The 13,549-nt window shown below is 40.0% G+C and overlaps 1 protein-coding gene across 2 annotated transcripts; it reads left to right on the plus strand.

Annotated features, from left to right (window-relative positions):
* The first annotated feature begins 842 nt into the window (after positions 1 to 842).
* On the plus strand, positions 843 to 11,299 carry LOC310950219 (uncharacterized protein). Of its 2 annotated transcripts, none has more exons than XM_083917906.1 (2): positions 843 to 1,148; positions 9,675 to 11,299. In XM_083917906.1, exons 1-2 carry the CDS (start codon positions 1,037 to 1,039, stop codon positions 10,952 to 10,954), a joined length of 1,392 nt encoding a protein of 463 aa, XP_083774032.1. In that variant the 5' UTR covers positions 843 to 1,036; the 3' UTR covers positions 10,955 to 11,299. The 2 variants fall into 2 exon arrangements, with proteins under 2 accessions (XP_083774032.1, XP_083774031.1); XM_083917905.1 differs by lacking the exon at positions 9,675 to 11,299 and adding an exon at positions 3,941 to 9,123.
* Positions 11,300 to 13,549: the final 2,250 nt, after the last annotated feature.

The following is a 13,549-nucleotide window of genomic DNA, read 5'->3' on the forward strand; positions in this document are numbered from 1 at the left end:
TTCATTGATGCAACAAAAAACAGAAGTTTTGTATTTGCCTAAAGATAAATGTTGGATTTGTGAAGAGAATTGAGTAAAATAGGCTCAAGCATTAAAAGGTTTTAGGTAGTTTGGAATTTATTTGTGAAAAATTAAGTACAGAGAATATGTATCAAGATGTATTGTTTGTGGTTACATTTTTATTGAGTTTCAGGATATGCAATATGAAACAAATAACAAAAAAGAATGAAATGTAGGCATAACTTAAATATAAATAAATAGCTAAAAAAAAACATTAACCTACATCAAGATTGATGAACGTAAATAGTGATAAACAGCATTTTTCCTGAAATTCCCATAACCTTTCCTATGTATTATTCATCACAGTACATTATAAGGCTAATATACCAGTCAATGTATGTTATTTCAGTGTATTTCACAAATTAATAGTTAGAAACAAATTATCACAGATATTCATTTACTTTCTGTATTGTATTTCCATAACAACCGAGGTGCCTATAAGGACCGTCTGAAGGAAAACCCCTCAGAAAAAAATCGATAACATTTGTAATATAATTTGTCAATTTATATTATTAATAATTTGACTAAAATAGTTTACTGTGTGTAGAAGTAAGTGGATTTTAACTTTGTCCGTTTATAATCTGCTCAGTCTGCTAAATCCTAGCAACACTGTAACAAATCAAATAGTTTATATTCAGACTTTAAATGAGTGCAAGTCGCCGTCTTGCATCGAAGAAAACAGAAGAAGAAGAGTCCACTTCCGCTGAGTGATGCGCAGACAGCCACACCGCGCAGGTGTGCGTGCAGCTAGCGTTAGCTGTGCTGGTCATCATCAGTGGCACTGCTAAAAACATTAGAAAGGCAGCCTAATTATGTAATTACGTACTAATACAGTATACTCGGTGTTTTTCCTTCTCACTCGGACTCTGCGCAGAGTGACTGCGCATCAGAAAAAACTAATTTAAAACAACTGTGGCGCTGTGAAGCTAACGAGCACTAGCGTGAGTGAGCTAGCGCCACACAGAGACACGCCAAGATGGACGAAGCTGTTGCTGCTGCGGTGATCAGAGAGGACGGAGCCGAACCTCACCGCAATGGAGACACGACATCTGTAAACAGCGGTCCGTCGACTGAGGACAGCCCTAATAGTAAGTATCCAGTAGCGATCACATGGCTAAACGTTAACGTTGTTATGGATAACAATACACCAGTATATCGAGGCGTGGTGACCTCCTGCGCCAACTTCAGCGCACGACAATGGACATGTCACACTTTGCAAAAAAACGTTATTTTTGCGGGAAATGCATAACGTTAACAACTAAAGTTGCATTGTTGCATATCCAGGCCAGGCCCTTTGGCTATTCCATGTTCATGGATGCTCAGAGCTGTTATTGACAGACGATTCTAGAGTATGTTGGGGCCCTGGGCAAAACTTTTTATTCAAAAGGGCACACTTTTAGTTAAATTCTGGTTATTTTCAAAATATGAATATAAACATTCAAACATATTAATAAAAAGAACAATCAAAAACAGAACCAGAACGATGCAACTTAGGTGCAGTCAGGTGCAGCCCCCTGAAGGAGGTCAGGTCTCTTACTGTGTTTGCAAACTCTGTGCATTGTCACTGCTGTATTTAAAAGATTGTCAGTCATCCCTCAGGGCCCAAAGCAGTTGCCTGCCTTGCTTACTGGCAAGCGGCGCCTTTCGCCATAGACTAATGAGTTGGAATATGTTGGCAGTATGAATCAGGTTTCGTTAAGCATAATATACAAAATGCATAACAAGAAGTATTTTTTAATTTATTTATTTTTTAATGCTATTACTTTAGTGGTCTAGTGTAGTGGCATATTGAACAGTATTTGTATTTGGCCAGGCCAAGCTGAGAAATTATGAAAATTAAAAACTGACCTGCAGATATAAGTATTTTATCAGCCACAAAGCATTCCACATTGAGGTATTTGTTTCGTCAGTATTAACCAATAATAATAAATACAATTGGATAAAAAGCTGCTAAGCTTTATAGCTACTTAACATGTTCAGTTCATAAAATAAATTTGTCCCAAAAAGGGGAAAGTGCAACACAAAGGACCCGGACCTGGTGGAGGTGTGTGCTCTAATCAGAGCTATATATAGAGCTCTACATATCAGAGACATTTATGTCATATATCGCTTACCTGCAGCTCTCATAACGCTTTAAACAAGTCTGCATGTCTGTCAGCTAGTTGTTCTGCCAAGTTGGACGTGTTGACTCCCTTGGTTTGTGTCGATTTAAAGCATCGTTACAGATTGGTTTTTCGATACCGTCTTCTACCTTTTTTGCTATGTGCGTCTGCTTATAAACAAGCCTAGGACGGTCGGCAGGAGCACCACTGTCAGCCACGTCTGTCTGGCTCTGTGGCTTTCAGCACAAAACAATGGCCACTCTGGCTGTAGGCAGCGATGAAGCAGAGAGCAGCTGCACACAGACACGTCGTCTTTCTTTCGCACAAAGTTCATAACGTACTGATACTAATAAAACTTAAAAATAGTATTGTTTTTAACTGCTGGGTACCGCGGTACCTTTCTAGTATCCGTGTGCAACACCAATACTGTATTCAGGCACTTCTTGTGCATGCAAAATGAACATACAATACATCATAAGACTGCAACCTCCCCTTTTACATCACATTTTGAATGGTAATGGAGGGTGCTAATGGGTTTTGAACAAACTCCATACCCAGTGACAGTGTCAATGGAAACTACAGCATATGTGTAAGAACTTGACATGGTTGTTTAACTCCTGACAGGCCAACATTACCTAAATACCATCATATTGTGTTTTGTTGAGGTTACGCAGGGGTCCGAAAGGCTTTTGATTGTACATAATCCCTTCAAATGGGGTTGTGTTAACCTTACTTCTTACTTACTCTCATTTGGAATAGTGTGCATGCACAAACCACACGATTTAGAAATTAATTTTTAAAAAAACTAGGAGTTTCTTAGCATCTATTTTTGTTGCCAGGCTATGGTCAACAATTTTCAAACTACTTTAACTGCTTCCACTCCAAGCATATTGTCTACTTTCTGTCAAGTGTCGCTGGAAGGCAGTGGTATCTCTGTATGTCAGAAATATCTTCAGGGTCAGGACGATCTGATAGCCAAGGGGATAGGGTTTATACCACCTGGGCGTAAATGCCCTGAGCAGTGAGTCCCTGGTCGATTCCTTTCTCTATCAACTATAAAAGTTCCCAAAAGTGATCTTTAAAAGAAAGAAATTGACTGTTGTTGCGTCCTCTCCTACTTGTTGGTGTGATCCCTGATGGAAAAAATCAATCTTTCTTTCTTCTGCCAGTGAAGCAGCTTTAATGAGCATAAATCTATGTTTCATTCATCAAGCTCTACAGTTCAGTGCAACTCCAGCTTTGATTATTAAAAGTGCTTTTAATTCTTTGATTTAATGGTTTAAAATTGAGTAAATTTTTATATAATTGTTAATTTTTTTAACTAATTATTTACCCTTGGGCTGATGTATGCCAATATATTTAATTGTGAAAGTAACATTAGATTTGCAGTGAATTAAAAAAATGTTTTTCTTTTAACAACCCTCTGGTGAAATCTGTTAACAATCTCCTATTTAAAAAGGCAACATGTTCTGCAGCAAACCCATCAAATAACCAAATGACTGACCTTCACAGAGTTCATATGGCTGAAGCACTAAATATATTACCCCACCTGTACTAAAACTAAGTAATTTTATGGGTAACGTTATATTTCCAGAACCAAATTTATTTGAAAAATCTCTTTGTGATAACACTGTAAATTCCTAATCCCCTATCAAATAAAGATACAATTTGCACCTGTTTTTTGTTTTTTGTGATTTGTGTTTTGTTTTTTCTTTCGGTCTTTCTTTCTCTGGAAAAGGGAGTGGCTTGACCTCCTATTTTCCCCTTTCTATTTTTAGGGGTTTTCTGCTGTCGGGATTGTGGAGAAGCCTTCAGAGAAGAGGCAGCATACTTGGAGCATCGCCATCAGCACCCACAAGAATGCGTGTATTTAGATGAGCAGTTGCATGGTTTACATGATGCAGAAAAGGACAATGAAACAGCCAATGTCTGTTCCCTTTGTTCACTATCATTTGATGAACCAAGGGAATTTCACTCGCATATGGAGAAAAGCCATGGTCAAAACTCTCAAAAAAAGTCTCGTATTCAAGGCAATTCTGGGATATCAAAGCAACACACCTATGAATGTCCAGACTGTGGGAAATGTTACGGTGTGTTGGGACACTTTCTCAACCATCAACGCTCACACAGACAAGCCTCCAAATCAGTTTTTCACGACCTTGAACATTTGAAAAAGAAGTCGTTTCAGTGCGAGTCTTGCGGGCGCAATTATTCTCGCGCTTCAGCTCTCGATGCGCACCGTCGTTGTCATGAGGAAAAGTTAGTAAAGTCACGAAACAGGAGTTCAGGAGATGCATTTCACACCGTTGAAGCCAAGCCCAGTGAAAACCAGACGGATGATACTCCTGAAAAATCTTTTACGTGTTCATGTGGTAAAGCTTTTAGTGCTCTGATGCGCCTTAAAACACATCAACGATTTAGCCGCAACAGTCAATGCTCTCCAGAAGAAATGAAGGAAAAACCAAAGAAAAGCTGCAGTGAATTTTACTGTAGTGAGTGTAAAAAGGCTTTCAATAGCCATATTGCCCTCTTCAACCATCAGCGATGGCATGCTAATCACTCAAATGACTCTGCAAAAAGGTTTCCATGTGAGGAATGTGGCAAAGTATTTATGACTCTAACGTTCTACTACAGGCATCAGCGCATGGCGCACAGTGATGAGACCCCAGCAAAGTCCTTTCTTCATCAAGTGTGTCAGCTACAGAAGAAGGCATTTGAATGTAAAGATTGTGGGCTTAAGTTTTCAAGGGCTTCAGCACTGCACTCCCATCAGCTTCATCACACAGATGTCTTCAGAGAAACAGAGAAGGCGTCTCAGATGCATACCTCTTTGCTACCTCAACAGAAAACTTTGGAAAGCGAAAGAAAAGAGACTGAGCAGGAAGAAGTGGAATCAGAGAATCTGCTTCCTACCAATATGGCTGAAGAAGACTTGCATGTAAATGATACTGATGAAGACATGGAGAGTTATGAGCCTGGGGACTTTATTGTACAGGTAATCAGTGCAAGTGAATCTGAGGACGAGCCCGTTCAAGACCCGAATCCCGATCTCGAGTTGCTGTGTGAATCAGATCAGGAAGTAAGAGATGACGGTGATGGTGGAGTTTCGCTCAGTTGCCGTGTTTCAAAACCAGAGATGGATTTGAAAATTGTGGAAATTGACTTGGAGCAAACTGACGAGCATTATGCACTGATAGAGAGGGAATCAGAGAATCAAACGGCAGGGGAAAGATTTGATTGTCCAGAGTGTTACCGTTGGTTTTCTAGTGCATCATCACTGCGCGTTCACAGAATGTGGCATGGCATCCGTAAGAGAAGACAACAGACTCAAGGTCAGTCAGCGGCAGTTCACTCATGTGACATATGTGGCAACGAAGCCAGTAGCTATGCAGCACACTGCTGTCACATTCAGCAACACGAGAATCAAAACACAAGTGATGATGATGATGAGGCAGACGGATTAGAGAAGAGAACTCTACCATGCGGTGAGCGTGGTAAAAGTTTCTCCAGTATGTCTGCTTTAGACTCTCATCAGGTACATCATCCCCAAAGAAAACAATTTCAATGCCCAGATTGCATGATGTCTTATTTGCATGCAGCTAGTCTGTTCAACCATATGAAAGACTGCTCCACACAAAAAAAGGAGAATATTTCAGTCTCTAAAAAAGAATACAATCCAAAGAAAACCCTTCTAGGCCCAAAGATTTATCATTGTGAACAGTGCGGGAAGGGTTTTTGGTCTCTAGGAGCTTACTCCCACCATAAGCAAAGTCAGACTCAGTGTACAGATTTGAGGCTGAGAAAAGGTGTCACAGGATCTTTGCACTCTGTAAACGGACACAAACGCTCCAAGGTCGCATGTCCAGTGTGTGGTAGGAAGTTCCGTCAGAAGCGCATTATGGCATTGCACATGCGAAAACATGAAAATGGAAATCACAAATGTGAACTCTGCAACAGGTCGTTCCGTCTTTTCTCCAGCCTCCTGAGACACCAAGTTGTGCATAATGACCAGTTACTCCCACCGCCCATCAAATCTTTTCAGCATCAGGTTGAGCAGTTGAAAAAGAATACATACAGCTGTCCTGACTGCGGGAAGTTGTTTTCGCGTGCCAAAGCGCTTCAGTTTCACATGAAAAGCCATGGGTACGAGACTGGGCACTCCCCAACATTGCCCAAATCCACTGTCGCGCTGGAGGATCTGCAGTGTGCAACATGCCTCGCATATTTCAACAAAAAGGCCTCTTTGAGGGCGCATAAAAAACTTTGTATTAAAAGAGACAATCAAGTAGTTGATTGTAAGACTGAACCCTCAGAAAACTACGACACTCCAACATTGCACAAGGAAAAAATGGATGTCACACAGGAAAGTTGTGAGCAAATAACGTATACTAAAGTAAAGAACGAAATGGACAGTGAGGAGCTAAAGATGGAAATTCAAACGGATGAAGAAAACCCAAGCCCAACAAATTTGAAATTTGAATGCAGAAAGTGTGACAGAAGCTTCTCAGAGATTGGAGCATTGAATTTTCATAAAAGAGTTCATGCTGAAGACAACAAATCTGTAGCAAAAGCAAAACTGGCTGTGTCTGTAACGTTTAAAAAACCTAAACAGGAAGAGCCAAGTAAAGGACTTTTTCACTGCTCAGAATGTGGGAGGCGATTCATCTCCAATTCGGCTCTCGGCTCCCATAAAAGATGGCACAAAGAAAAGAAATTTTCACGATCCTTGCTAAAAGATGATGATTCTAAATCTGTTAGCCACAAGACAGAGGACGGACCTTTTCAGTGCCACAAATGCAGCAAACAGTTTTTTAACCGTCGCGTTCTCAAGCGCCACCAGATGTTTAATCCTCGGTGTCAAACCAAAACTGAGCCAGAGTCTGATTCAAACAAAAATGTTGAGAGCAACAGCACACTGGAAAAATCAAAGTTTTCATGTCCAGAATGTGACAAAACATTTGTGCAAGAGTCACTTCTAGATGCCCACTGTAAAAATGAGCACAGTAACCCTCTAGAAGCTGAAGATTGTCAAGGAGACAAGCTCGTCTCGGTTGATCCTGTCCAAGAACAAATTGTCAACTTAAACGGGAGCGAGTCCATGTCATCAACACTGAAGCCAAAAACTCACCAGTGTCCCCTCTGCTCTATGACCTTTACTAAAGCCAGAGGCCTGCGCGCCCACAAATGGCAGGCCCATAAGATTCTTTTGACGAGAAAAACAGAATCCATCGCCTCAAGCAGCAAAGTCAAACAGACGGAAGACAACACTCCAGCGACACTGAAAAATAGCCCCGTTGGCAAAGAAAAGAAGAAAATCCGATCAGACCCCCCACTTGTGACGTGTGCCTCGTGCCTTGACTGTGGGAAGCAGTGCAGTTGTCCAGACACCCTCCTTGACCACAAGAAAGTGTGTCTGGAGATAAAGCAAGAGTCTAAACAGGAGATCCAAACTCCCGAAACCGCGGCGGAGGTTTCCCCACCTCTAAGCCGTCTATCGGAATATACAGCCAAATGCCTCTTCAAGTGTGATAAGTGTGGGAAAGCCTTCCAAACAGAGGAACAATTGGCGGCCCATAAGACCAAGGCAAAGAGCCGGCCTTATTGTTGTGCCCTGTGCTGCCACGGCTTTTGGACCGAGAACCAGCTTCAGCAACACCTCGCCTGGCACGATGACGTCCGATGCCGTCTCCCCAACGAGGTTCGCTTTAGGCTCAGTGCTGCTATGACCTCAAAGCCTTCAAAGCCCAACATCTCTGCTGACACCAGAGGGACACCCTTTCCACCCTCAACACTTAACCCAGACAGCCAGTCACAAAGTAGCCATAAGTGCCAACACTGTGGCAAAGCCTTTCTTTCACCAACTGCATTACAAAAACATGAAACTCAGCACTGTAACAATGACTCGTATCATTGCTCTATTTGCCCCAGGACCTTCAGCGAAATACAGGACCTCATTGATCATCACCAGGAATGTATTGGTGATTACAAAAGGCAGAGTGATGCCCCCGCTGCTGTCTCCTCAGGAGATACCAATGGCCTTACTTGCCTTGAATGTGGAATTACTTTTTGTCAAGAAACCGATTTGCACCAGCACTATATTGAACATGCCAGTGGAGTGAATTAGACTATACAACATGAAAAAGACGATAGTGAAGACACTGTAGGTTGTGGGTTTCTTTTTGTGGAGGTGGTCAAACTACTTAAAAATGTTAAGCTACAGAATTCCTTGTTAGATATTTTGTTTAGCCCATGTAGAAACATACTTTCCCTATTGGTTTATATTATTTGAGATTCTTTATAATTAAAAAAGTGTTTCTTAGGTTGTTTCCCTATTCTCAGGCTTTCCTTTACACTGGATTAGTATATGTACAAATGTTTTAAAATAACCTCTTTAATAATTTTATGTTTAGATGTCCAGTGATAATCTTGAGTCGCCATTGGATTTGTTTCTTTTTATGAATTGACTGACCTGTCGTGAGGTGAACCTTGTTAATCTCTTTGGGAATTACTGTACTGGTTGAAGTTTGGTGGTTCATATCTAGATGTATTTAAAAAAATGTATGTACACGTTTGTCTGCATTTAAAAAATCATCTGAAAAATGAAAAGTGCAACGTATGCTACTTCTATCCGAGTTTGAAGACATTAAAATAATTCTGCTAATATACAGTATATATACAAATTTTACTTGTGTCTTTCTGAATACCTGAGGTTTGGCAGAGAAGAAAAATATACGAAATCCAACATTGTGCATGGTCTATAGGATTTGGTAAAAAATAATCCTGATGTTGAACATTACAGCCGTTTACTACCATAAAACTAATTCAACAATACATACAAAACATTTTGCATTACTTGATGTTTAAGCTTCCATGTGCTTTCCTTTTCAGTGTTATATTTTTATCTTGTGGAAATGCTATTTTATACACTAATAAAAACGTGTATATGTAGGATAGTTGACTGTACCGCTTAAGTAGTGGAAAAAATATTTGTATTGTAGAAGAAATGTTACTTTGTTATATTGATTTAGAAATTTTTTTTTCCATAGATGACCAGTATAACTTTTGACTACTTGTTTAACTCTCTGTTTCTGAAACAAAGAAAAAGTGAAAAAAATAAACTGATCAATTTTTGCGAGAATTACTGGGTTGTGTTTTTCATTCAACCGCAGTTTAGTGAATGTGCATGTTTCTTGTTATTATTATATGAGCGAGCTAACACCTGATTCAAACTCTTGACATGTTATTGCCCCCCACCTGTGAACGAAGAGAAGAGCCACAACGGTCTTGTAAGTTTTACTTGCTGCAATTAAACTTACGGTAACTTTACCAGTAGTGACCCTCTTTCTACCTGTTACCAGGCTACCAAATTTCAGCTAGAACATCGTAGAAAAATTAGTTCATCAAATCAGAATATCTCTGCTAGTTTTATTAGGCTACAGTATATAGTCCTAATAACTTGATGACATTAACAGACAATGCTTTACTTATACGATCCCTTTTGTTCTTTTCTAGATAAACCGTGCCGCATTGCATGTAAGGATTGTGGACTGAAGTTTACGAACTGGAATGTCTTCAAAACTCACCTGCACCAGCATGCCCTGGAAGAGGAGGAGGAGGAAGAAAAAGAAGAGGAGGAGGAGGAAGCCAAGACGGGAGAGAACTTGAATCCTGCAGCAGAAGTGGATTCTGGGAGAGAAGACGATGGAGAAAACAAAGGTGAAGACACGATTGGTGACGCAGATTGGTCTGACGTGAGCTCTTCATTGCCAACACAACCCTCTGACCTCTGGCAGGCTGGGAAAGGTTATGCTTGCTCTATCTGTGGAAAGGCCTATACTTACCTGGTTTCATTCACAAAACACCAACGGCAGCATGAAATCCAGCCATCTACAACAACAAATGCAAGTGTCCAGAATTTGAATCAATATCAGTGTCCAGAGTGCGGTATGTCATTTATCAGGCGAGCGCGGCTTCTCGGCCACCTCAGAGTTCACAGGAAACCGGAATCAGAACCTGCCAGATGCGATCAGTGTAACAAAGACTTCAGTTCTGTGAAGGCATGGCTGGCTCATGAGGATCTCCATAAACATAAACCGTATTGGTGTTCAAGTTGTACCAAAGGATATAAAGATGAAGCATCACTAGATAAACACCTGCAGACTCACCGTGCGAGGAAACACACATGCACTATTTGCCACAAGAGCTTCCACGTGGCAGAACTCCTCAGGAACCACTACAACACCCACACTGGAGCAAAACCATATCAGTGCAAATTGTGTGGGAAGTGCTTTGCCCATCCTGGAAATCTATATGAACACCGAAGAAGGCATCTCGGAGATTGCGTCGGGTCCAGCGGGAAGCCTCTGGGGTTTGAGAATTCTGCCATTATTGCAAAGAAGCGAATGATGAGAAAGAAGAGACTTATTCTCGCTGGTGTTAAAGAGATGCCAGAAATGGACACAAACACGGGAGAGTTGGCAGGAAAGGGAGAATGTGTGGAAAAAAGGGAAACTCACAAGCTGTGTGAGGATGCCGAGTCGGATTGTGGAACATCATTGCATCCTTTCAAGCTTTCAAAACCAGCTGGATCTGATCCACTTGAGTCGAAATCAGAAACTGTACACCCACAAATGGGACAGGAGCTGGACGAGAGCGGGTCACAGCAGAAGTATTGGGAATGGGAGTGTATTGAGTGTAGTATGGGCTTTGATGAAGTGGCTAAGCTACATTTGCATTATATAAAACATGCTACTGGGGAGCTGCCGATCCCACAGGATGATAATGAGGATTAAAGGCTCACTGAAGCATTCATTTCTTATTATTAATGATGCATGGTTAGAGCCAAGAAACAAAGGGTTAACAATTATTGTTTGATTTGTAAAAACAATTCTTCATATCTAGTGTGCTTAGAATTTTTAAAACTTGATCTTTTACCCACTAGTACGCTACATATGATACCCCTGGGGAGATTGATGACTAATAATGTATATATATTATACTATGGGGTTTAAATATATATTGTTTTATATATAAACTGAGAATTTAAAGGGACAACGTGAACCTGACTAAAGCAACCTCCCTCTACCTTTTAAAACCAAATAAAATTGAATGCATTCAAAATATTTTAGTGTATATCTTTGTGACAAATGTTTTTACACAATGCAGTTTGTGCAGAGATTACACTATTCTGACTGAACTGTTATCACCATTACTGTGAAAACAACTGAAGAGAAAGATTTGAGTTGTGGTTTTGCCAACATTACATATGGCAGCTTATTGAAAGTACTGTTTTAAAGTTTTTTTTATAAATATATTGTTTTACAGTTATTCCGGAAAGCCGTATCCATCACTTTGCATGTAATACAGGTTGATATAAGGAGCTGAAGCATGTTTAAGATGTATCAGAGTTGGGATATTTGGAAGTGGTCATAATCAATGACAGCAACAGTAAGATTGCACGACTTGTGTATTTCATAGCGGATAGAAATCATTACTGTAAGCATATATGAGGTTGATCAGTTTGACCCAAATCAGCAGTTTGAAGTCTTAAAGGCGTTTGTACTGTGAGTAATGGCTGAGTTATTAATACAGTGAGCGCTAATAGAGCTCAAGACTCTTCCACTCAATCTCATTAATTATGAATCTTATCATGAGCTTGTGCATGGAAGAACAGCTTGCAATGCTCAGCAGTTTCCAATTTTGGTGTAGTTTATACAATAGTGTGTATATACAGTATATGTCATGGATGGGATAGTAATACTACACACATGTGTAAGAAACATCACAGAACAGTTCCACAAATGTTTAAAATACAAGCATTACAATAGATATTACTGAATAAGGCACAACTCCATTAAGGAATAGTCTCTCATTAAATATGTAAATGTCAATTCAAAAAATGATATGAACAATTGTAGCATTAAAGGTGCGGCATAGTGTGGTAATGGGCTTTTTTATTAGTTTTCAGGGACTGCAGTAATGGGATTTTACAGTGGGTGCATCCTTTTTAAAGTAGATCCTACATTACATGCTGCAATAAAACCACCAACTGGCTGTTTCACTTGTTTCAGGATACAGTATATAGTAGTGCATGCTTTATACAGCCTTATTCAGTTGTGTTGTAGTCATAGAACCAAAAACAGCAGATGGTCATTGAAAATGGTAAAGAAGTATTTTCTATTAAAAAAAATAGTTCTGTCCTGCCCAGCAAAGACAAGTATACCTGTTTATAGGTTGCGACCCTAGCAAGCAGATTATGCCGATCCGTGACTAATGGCGTGTGAGCTGACTTTCATTGTTGAACAGTCTCCACCCCAACATGATAGCAGTCTGAACCCATTCAGTAGCCTATAAATAGAGGAAATTCAGGGTGGACTGATCTCCCAACAGGAAGAAGCTAATGTTAAAGAAACCTTCCTGACCAACAATTTTCTGAATACGGTCCCTAACCTTGGAGCAGTACCATAAGACATGAGTTAATGTGCCGTTGTCAGGGCACCTCCAGCACACAGGGTCTAGAGGGCGTCCAATACACTCTGGTAATAATCAAATTATAGATTATGTTACATTGTATAGGATGTTGACCCATTCTTTTTCTTCTGTCCAGATCTAAACCCCATAGAGAACCTTTGGAAAATCCTTGGCTACAAAGTAACGTCTATGAAACCCACTACAGTTACTGAACCGTGGAAGAGACTGAAGAAGAATGGACCAAGATCAAACCAGAGCAGTGTGAGAAACTAGTGATGTCCTGTGGGTGCAGATGTGCTGAAGTCATTCAAAGCTGTGTCCTCTACACTTCCTGTTCATTTTTGAATCATATAGCCCTAAGAAAACATTGTTGAAATCTTCTTTTCTGACACGGTGGTTACCATTTTTGTCACAAAATAACGCTTTTGATGAAGTGCCTTGGTTACTTAAAAACATGCTAGTACAGCAGTGGTATAGCCACTATAGTCACTGACTGTAACTTACTCCAGTAAGAAAGGCTGCTACACTTCACTGTACTTTACTGTGACTGACTGTAACTTACTCCGGTGAGAAAGGCTGCTACACTCCACTGTCACTTTATATCACCACTACATCACTTTATTTTGTGGTACTGTAACTTACTGCTGCTACACTTCACTGTGCCATACAATCACTTAGTTCTGTAGGAAATGCTGCTACATTTATAACAGTGTTTTCACTTATCGCTCCTTACCACTTATTTAGTTTTAGTTTGTACTTATTGTATTTCAGTATGCTGCTAAACTACACGCTGCATATTGTTGTATATTGTATATACCTACGCTCAACCATAATGTCTTTTGCACTCTGTCACGCTTAGTTAATTGTTTGATTTATTTTATGTTAGCTTATTTTATTTGATTTATGTTTTATGCTTG

The sequence above is a fragment of the Echiichthys vipera genome (assembly GCF_963691815.1).
Source record: "Echiichthys vipera genome assembly, chromosome: 8".
NCBI classification, from domain to species: Eukaryota; Metazoa; Chordata; class Actinopteri; order Perciformes; family Trachinidae; genus Echiichthys; species Echiichthys vipera.

What these genes read in the sequence shown, in the direction of transcription:
- LOC310950219 (XM_083917905.1), top strand. Translation starts at nt 1,037, where the DNA reads ATGGACGAAGCTGTTGCTGCTGCGGTGATCAGAGAGGACGGAGCCGAA. An exon ending in GACTGAGGACAGCCCTAATA is followed by an intron (nt 1,149 to 3,940) that starts GTAAGTATCCAG and finishes TTCTATTTTTAG; the next exon opens with GGGTTTTCTGCTGTCGGGAT.